Raw genomic sequence first — 9,448 nt, 5'->3', positions numbered from 1 at the left:
ATTCAAAAGTTAGTATTAAGATGCAAAAATGATGTTATCTTAGACGTGCCGATTATGTTCAAATCATATCCTTTCAAAACATATATAGTAAGTTATATAAATCTCATAAATAAACCTCACATTTAATTTTCGAAATAGCAAAAATATCCTTTTTACTTTATAATAGTACTAGTTTCTCAGCACGTGTGTTGCACGTGCATGCCGAGTCAAGTAATACAATTTTGTAATAATTTAAAAAAATAATACAAGAATTCAGTATAATTCCCAAATTTTCGTAAGCTATAGTCCACACCATCTTCAAGAATTCAGGCGACCGACCCCGAATCTCCTAAAATTTTGCGTGCACCTAGAATAAGGGGCATGCAAGTTTTGGTGAATTATCAATGTGTATTCTGATATGATGACTTGCTTATCGAGCTAGAGAAAATCATCTTAACTTACAAAGATGAACTATGAAAATTTAATTAGATATATATATTATTTTTTTTTCTTAATTTGATTTTATTTTAATTTTCAATTTTCAAAATGCTGAATGTTATATCTTTATCTAGCAAAAGACTTAAGCATATGAAGTTTCATCGATTATTTGTCTGATTTTATCCACAACTTTCTCATATAAGTTTGTTTCTTGAAGTTTAGAAATTTTATTTCATAACTTATAAGTTGTATAACAATGTACATTTAAGAAAACATGAATTGTTTTCACTTAGGATAGTGTCACAACCCAAATATCCCACCGTCGGGATTATAATGGCGCCTAACATCTCACTCGTTAGGCAAGCCAACGTTAGAGTTCTATTCACCCTTCTCCTTTACATTTTATAACTAAAATTAACAAAACTAAATCAAATAGAAATAAATGCGGAAGTTCATAATAACTCGGCTAACTATATATTATTAATAGTGCTGAAGCTATTATCACCCAGAAACTGGTGTCACAATCCATGAACATACTACGAATAACTACAAATACTGGTCTGAAAGAAGTACATCCGTCTTGATAGAAAAGAAAACAGTTAAATAGAAATATAGGAGGGGACTGTAGGACCTGCGAATGCCAGCAGGACTACCTTGGGTCTCCTGGATAAAGTATCTGCAATTGACCTCTCGATCAGCCACTACCAGCTCCGAAATTTGCACAGAAATTGCAGAGTGCAGCATCAGTACAACCGACCCCATGTACTGGTAAGTGCCGAGACTAGTCACGAGGCTACGACGAGGCATTTATAATATAACCTACATACGATATGTAATAAAGCAAAAAATAAGTACGGAACGAAATGGAACAGTAACTTGCAGCACAAAAATAAATACAGACTTGCCAGTACTCAGCTATAACCAATCCTTAATAGAGTTACAATACTACAGAAATAAATCACAACAGAAGATGAATACATAAACAACAAAATGATGTGGCACGCATCCCGATCCCACCAGATAATCAGTAACAATAAAAACATTCACCCTTATTACTCTTGTAGTGACGTGCAACCTGATCCCACCAGTCCACCATTATTACTCCTCAATATATATCACCCTTATTCCTCCTGTTGCGACGTGCAACCCGATCCCATTAGTCCACCCTTATTACTCCTGTTGTAGAGTGCAACCCGATCCCACCAGACAATCACATTTCACCCTTATTCCTGTTGTGGCGTGGAATCCGATCCCACCATATCAGTACCAAACACACAATAAGAACAAGGATTTCACAATTCAGCTCAAACTCTCCACAACATTTATGCCTCAAACCAAAACAAATGGCGATCTATAGAATTATGAAACTTCATCAATTAATACTACACAGTGAGACCAACAAAAATGTACCATGAATAACCGATAAACCAACTTAAACAAATAATGTGATGTAATGAACTACAGAATAATTAATACCTTCAATAATGAAAACAACATCTAACAAGAAGTAATTAAATATGGAAGCATCAATAAGCATGTTATGGTTAACACAGTAAAACAATATATTAGGAACGGGGAAAGGGAATAGGCTAAAAAGATAATTTTGGTGGCGCATAGGTACTCTTCACCACACCTATACACCACACACATGTATTTTCACATAGCAATGAAGTCGGTGATTCATAATGTTTCAATTCAAAGTTAGACACAATATTTACCTCAATCCAACGGCTAAATAAAAGCCCAATTACCACTTTTCCTCTAGATTCCACCTCCAATCCGCTCGTATCTAGTCATAATTAACTTAATAACTGATGTGCCGGAGAATTTTGGCACATTTCAATACTAATTGCTTATATTTTAGCTTGTTTTAATGCAATTATCTCCGTTACTTATGTAGTTTTGTTATTTCTACAGTACATAAGGACTGAGAACCCAAGTACATGGAAATGGAAGCAAAAAGACAAGAAAAGAGCAAAATGTAGCAAAAATGCTGGTCTGCGATACACTATGCGATCGCAGATAAGACATGCGAGCCGCAGAATGCACATCAAATCGAAGACAAAAGCAGAGATCTGGGTTAAATCTCAAGTCAATAATGTGGTCCATTATGCGACTGCAGAACCAACATGCGAGCCGCAGAGTGAATCGCAAACCAACCATGAAGGTCACTGAAGGACGAAAATACGATGCAAAATGCGATCGCATTTCTGTAATGCGATCTGCATAATTGGAATGCGAAGAAGACCTGTAAACTAGGGTTCCAGTCTGCGATGAGGATGTTCAAGATGCGGACTGCATACGTGCTCTGCGACAAGAATGCGATCGCATATCAGACCTGAAAGGGCATTTTTGTCCGTTTTCTGTCCCGGTTTTGAGTCCACTATAAATAGTTTTATGATGTCTTTGTGGGCTCATCTTGTCTAGTCTTTGAACCACATTCCAAGACATTAATATTCCTCACTTTTGGAAGCTTTTGGGTGAAGATTATCTACTTTGTAAGCTTTTATGACATTAAATAATATTTGTTTTTTGTATTGTAATATGAGTAGCTAACTTTAAATACTAAGGATATGGATCCTAAATGGGTGTTATGCTAATGGGTGTTTAACATTGAATATATATATAATGGTTGGATGATATTTGTTTACTTCCCATGCTTCATTTATTGTTGGTGGTTGCAAACATTAACAGGTGCCATTAAATTCTTGCTTTTCTTGGGAAAGTGGGTTAGAATTTGGTAGAAGTAAATATCAATGACTCTAGGCTTTAAACCTTGTTTAATAGAATTGCTTAGGAATAAGTGGGTTTTACTTGGCATATATTGATGGTTCTAAATTGCAACTCTTTTATATTTGGGAAAATTATAAAGAGGAAATACTACTCAACTATTGGGAAATATTGGGTAGTCACTTAGACATCATTTGCATATCAAAAGAACCTTCCATTAGAAATATATCATATTAACACCGATAAGTATTACACTCCATTAAAGGGGACACAACCTTGGTTTCTTTAATCCAATTAATTACTTTATAAATATTCCAATTAGTTGATACTTCCAAAAAAACTCAATTCATACTCTTGTTACTATAAAACCATTCTCTTGTTACTGTTAACCGAATAGAGATACGACTTTAGTCGAGCAACACACTATAAGAGTAACCTTTTCACACCTATTCCCTGTGGGATTTGACCCCAACCTTGTTTGGTTATTATATTTGACACCGACCGCCTTACACTATTTATTAAAGTGTAATTTGAGCGTATCAAATTTTGGCGCCGTTGCCGGGGAATACGATTTTGAAATTACTATTTAGTGTGTACATTACTTAATGTCTATTTCTATTCTATCACACTTTTCTTGGTGTTGATAGGAAAACATATCTGAATATGGTGATGATACGGAGATAGAAATGGGAGAGAATCCTTTCGCAGACGTCGAGGAGTACATTGAGGATACTAACGCCATTGTACCGCCAGCTGTTGGAGCTGCAACATTTAAAGTGGAACATGGTCTAATTCTGATGCTCAAGGCAGAAGGATTTTTCAGAAACTCCACAGATGATGATCCAACACAACACCTTAGGAATTTCTTGGGTGTGTGTGCAATGCACAAACAAAACAATGTCTCTGACGATACCCTGAGGTTGAGATGCTTCAAGTATTCCCAAGCTGGGGATACGAGGAAATGGCTCCAGAATCTGCCACCCAACTCTATCCATTCTTGGCCCGAACTTGTCCGGGCGTTTTTGTCTAAGTGGTTCCCGCAGAGCAAAAAGTCTGAGTTGCGGGATAAGATTTTCTTCTTCAAGCAGATACAGGGAGAGCAGTTGCATGAGGCATGAGATCGCTTCAAATTATACTTGGTGAGGTCTCCAAACCATGGTTTTCCGGATTCCATGTTATTGGAAAAATTTTATATGGGTTTGGATCCCATGAACCAAGCCATCGCCAAGAATGCAGCTGATGGATCTTTCATGGACAAATAATTTGCAAGAGTGACACAAATCCTGGATAAAATGGCAAAGCACAACCAAGCATGGCATTCAGAGGATACTACAGGAGGAATCTCATATGGCTCTCCTTCCTTGAGCAACTTAATAAAGGAAAATCAATAGAGGGATCAAGTGATTGCCGGGCTTGCAACAAATGTAAATGGGCTGACAAAGATGTTTACCGAGAATCAGACAAAGAAAGTGAATGATGTGGAAGATGTCCAACCCATCTTAGATGAAAATTTTGAGGAAGCAAATTATAACAACAACCCTCAAGGAGGGTATCAAAGGCAACCCTACCATGGTCAAGGGAAACAAAGCCAGTGGAGGCCAAACCCGCAAGGGCAAGGCAACCAACAATGGAGAAATGATCAAGGTAACTCGCATCAAGGAAATTGGAACAACAACAACAACTTTGCAAACCGGATCTCCAACCCGTATGTTCCCCCAAAAGGTCATTATGCAAATCAAGGGTCGTCAAGTGAGTCAAAGTTAGAAAGCATGCTTGAAAGAGTATTGCAAAACCAAGAAAAGTCTGACGCGTCCTTGAGAAACATGACTGAAGTTGTTGGCTCTCACGCCGCATCTATCCAAAAGTTAGAGATACAAATGAGAGACCTTTCAAGAGAGCAAAACCCAAAGCAAAAAGGGCAACTTCCTAGTGATACCATTTCGAACCCGAAGAGTGGTGGAAGTGGCTCAACTTCTCATGTCATGGCAATAACTACAAGAAGTGGGAAGGTTTTACAAGGTGACATTGAGCAAGAGGTTGTTGGGGAAGAAGCTGAACAAGAAGTTGAAGCAGAAGAGCAAGGGTTTGTTGAAGTTGAAAGGGTGCCGGAAAAAGAGAAGGTGCAAGAAGTGAACCAAGAAGGGTTGAAGGAGAAGAAGAAGGAGAAAACAAAAGCTCCACCTCCTATTCCTATACCTCCTCCTCCTTTTCCTCAAAGACTTGTTAGAAGGGTTGATGATAGCAAGCTTGAAAAATTCTATGATATTCTAAAGCAATTGTCGGTGAACATTCCATTCTTGGAGGCTTTTCAAGAAATGTCGGGGTTTGCCAAATATTTGGAGGATTTGATCACCAAAAAGAGGACCACAAAGAATGAGGTGGTAAACATGACTCAGTGAGTTAGCTCTATTATTGCCACAAGCCCTGTCCAAAAGAAAGAGGACACGGGAGCATATACTATTCCATGCACTATCGGGGAGCGTGACTTTGCAAAAGCCCTTTTGTGACAATGGGGCTAGCATCAACTTGATGCCACTTTCCATCTACAAGCAAGCGGGATAAGGGATGCCGAGGCCAACAAGCATGAGGTTACAAATGGTCGATCGATCTATTAAGCGACCTGTAGGAATTGTTGATGATGTGATTGTGAAAGTTGGAAAATTCCATTTGCCCGCCGACTTTGTAATTCTTGACTGTGTTGTTGATAAAGAGATCCCTATCATCTTGGGGAGACCATTCCTAGCCACGGGAAGAGCACTCATGGATTCGGAGTGAAATGAAATTAAGTTCCGGGTGAATGATGAAGAAGTCACATTTCAAGCGAGCAAAGGTATGAAATTACCCCATGAGTATGAGAGCATTTCAGTGATAGATGTGGTTGATGAGGTTGAAGATGCCGTCGAATTGAAAATGGAAGAACAATGCCTTGGTGAGGCATTGGCGGCTATCTTGGTAAACTTTGATGGTGAGGACATGGATGGGTACATGGAGTCGGTAAATGCATTGGAGGGTCTTGGATCCAATACTTACACTCCGGCAAAGCTTTCTCTTGACTTGGAGAATAGGGACACACCTCCCGCCAAGCCATCAATCATTAAGCCACCACAACTAGAGCTCAAGCCTCTCCTGCCGCACTTAAGGTATAAATTTCTTGGCTCTAATGATACTTTACCCGTAATCATTTCGTCTTTGCTAAATGATGTGCAGGTAAACCAATTGTTGGAAGTCTTCAAAGAACATAGGCATGCAATTGGATGGACCATTGCGGACATTCGTGGAATCCCCGCGGGAATTTGTGAACATAAAATCCAATTGGAGAGCGAAACAAAGACAAGTGTGGAACATCAAAGGCGGTTGAACCCGTCAATGCAAGAGGTAGTAAAGAAGGAGATTATCAAGTGGCTGGATGCCGGTGTAGTTTACCCCATTGCCTATAGTTTGTGGGTGAGCCCAGTACAATGTGTGCCAAAAAAGGGTGGCATGACCGTGATCGAAAATGAGAAGAATGATCTCATTCTAACGCGAATTGTGACCGGATGGCGAGTTTGTATGGATTATTGGAAACTTACCAGTGCTACTTACAAGGACCACTTCCCTATGCCTTTTATTGATCAAATGCTTGATCGGCTAGTGGGGAGGTAATTTTATTGTTTCCGTGATGGTTACTCTGGCTACAATCAAATCAATATCGCTTTGGAAGATCAAGAGAAAACTACGTTCACTTGCCCATATGGCACTTTTGCTTTTAGCCGGATGCCATTTGGCTTGTGCAATGCTCCGGCCACTTTCCAAAGGTGTATGATGTCCATCTTCTCCGACATGGTTGAGGACTTTCTTAAAGTCTTCATGGATGATTTCTCGGTGGTTGGTGATTCATTTGAGCACTGTCTTAACAATCTTAGACAAGTGCTTAAGCGATGCGAAGAGACCAACCTTGTGCTAAATTGGGAGAAGTGTCACTTCATGGTTGACGAAGGCATTGTGCTTGGCACAAAATTTCAAAGCATGGTATTGAAGTCGACCGGGCAAAGATTGAGATTATTTCTAAGCTTCCTCCACCGACCTCCGTGAAAGGTGTTAGAAGTTTTTTAGGGCATACCGGGTTTTACAGACGCTTCATCAAGGACTTCTCCAAGATTGCTAACCCCATGTGCAAACTCCTCGAAAAGGATGCCAAGTTTGTGTTTGATGAGAACTATCTTAAAGCTTTTGAGGAGTTAAAGCAAAGGCTCACCACGACACCCATTATTGTCACGCCCGATTGGTAGCTCATGTATGACGCCAGTGGTGTAGCCATAGGAGCAATGCTTGGCCAACGTCACAACAAAGTTCTCCACCCGGTGTACTATGCAAGTAAAACTCTCAATGGGGCACAAATGAACTACACGGTAACTGAGCAAGAGCTTCTTGCTATTGTGTATGCTTTTAAAAAATTCTGGGCTTATTTGTTGGAGTCCAAGGTGGTGGTATACACTGATCATGCGGCTATTCGATATCTCATGGCAAAGAAGGATGCAAAGCCTCGATTAATTTTATGGGTCTTGTTGTTTCAAGAATTTGACTTCGAAGTCAAAGATCGCAAGGGAAATCAAAATCAAGTGGCGGATCATTTGTCAAGGCTTGAGGAAGAAGGGAGACCATAGGGAGATCTTGAAATCAATGATGCATTACCTAATGAGCACATAATGGCATTATCTAGCACTTTTGCTCCTTGGTATGTCGATATTGCTAACTACTTGGTTAGTGACCTTATCCCGGACAGATTGGAATCTTATCAAAGAAAGAAGTTTCTGAGAGACTGCCGGCAATACTATTGGGAGTAACCATACTTGTTCCGTGTTTGTGCTGACAATATTATCAGAAGGTGTGTTCCTGAAGAAGAGGTTATGCCAATCCTCAAGGCATGCCATGACTCACCGGTTCAGGGTCATCATGGAGGAAATCGGATGGCGGCTAAAGTTCTTGAATGTGGGTATTATTGGCCTTCCATCTACCATGATTCCAATCAAATGGTCAAGGCTTGCGACCAATGTCAACGACAAGGTTCAATCTCTAAGAGGCATGAAATGCCAATGCACTTTGTGATGGAGATAGAGATTTTTGACGTGTGGGGAATCGACTTCATGGGCCCCTTTGTAAGTTCTTGCGGGATGAAATACATCTTGGTGGCTGTGGACTACGTGTCCAAATGGGTTGAAGCAGTTGCCTTACCAAACAATGAGGGAAGGAGTGTGACCGCCTTCTTGAAGAAAAACATATTCACTCAGTTTGGCACTCCTAGAGTCATCCTTAGTGACGGTGGATCTCATTTTTGTAACAAGGCATTCTCGGGGCTGCCTGAGAAGTATGGTGTAAGCACAAGTTGTCCACACCTTATCATCCGCAGTCATGTGGTCAAGTTGAGGTTTCCAACCGGGAGATCAAGAGCATTCTAGCAAAAACTATGAACGCAAATAGGACCGACTGGTCAAGGAAGCTAGATTATGCATTGTGGGCATACCGCACGGCCTACAAAACCCCTATTGGTACTTCTCATTATCGGTTAGTCTTTGGTAAAGCATGTCATCTACCCGTGGAATTGGAACACAAAGCTATGTGGGCGTTGAAAAGGCTGAACTTAGATTGGGCTGAAGCTGCAAATTTGAGGTTAACACAACTCAATGAAATGGAGGAATTCCGGTTCCATGCTTATGAAAGTGCAGCTGTGTACAAAGAACAGATGAAGTTTGTCCATGACAAGAAGATCTTGAAAAGAGAGTTCAAGACGGGTGATTTGGTCTTGCTCTTTAACTCAAGGCTCAAATTGTTTCCGGGCAAGCTTAAATCAAAATGATCCGGTCCATTCAAAGTGGTCAATGCCTCTCCTTATGGAGTTGTGGAATTAGAATCAACAGATGGGTCCCAGACATTCAAGGTAAATGGCCAACGCATCAAGCACTACTTGGGCACTGATGGAGAAAAACATTTGGTGGAGCAGCTGACTCTCAAAGATGGTCCATGCCCGACCATTGAGTGAAACCAAAGGAACATAAACTTCGTCGTGCCACAACGTTAAATCAAGCTCTTCATGGGAGGCAACCCATGTGTGAGTGCAGAGGGTTCAAAAGATCACAACAATTGGTACGAATGCATAAAAAGTGGAAGAAAAACCACTAGGTGAATTCTGCTGCACAAATGCGGTTGCATTTTAGCTACGCGGACCGCACTCCGACCGTAAACCTAAGCAGAAATTTGGGTTAAAATTGTGGTTGAAAATGCGGTGAGGTCGTGCATTATGCAGTCCGCATTTAATTTATGCGAC

The 9,448-nt window shown here is 40.3% G+C and overlaps 1 protein-coding gene across 1 annotated transcript; it reads left to right on the top strand.

The window, feature by feature from the left end:
* Positions 1 to 8,590: 8,590 nt before the first annotated feature.
* On the top strand, positions 8,591 to 9,163 carry LOC107800064 (uncharacterized). The gene is made up of 2 exons (XM_075255202.1): positions 8,591 to 8,915; positions 9,033 to 9,163. The coding sequence occupies exons 1-2, from the start codon at positions 8,591 to 8,593 to the stop codon at positions 9,161 to 9,163; spliced, it is 456 nt and encodes a 151-aa protein (XP_075111303.1).
* Positions 9,164 to 9,448: the final 285 nt, after the last annotated feature.

The sequence above is a fragment of the Nicotiana tabacum genome, chromosome 6, assembly GCF_000715075.1.
Source record: "Nicotiana tabacum cultivar K326 chromosome 6, ASM71507v2, whole genome shotgun sequence".
Classification (NCBI taxonomy): Eukaryota; Viridiplantae; Streptophyta; class Magnoliopsida; order Solanales; family Solanaceae; genus Nicotiana; species Nicotiana tabacum.
This window is presented reverse-complemented; position numbering and strand designations above follow the sequence as displayed.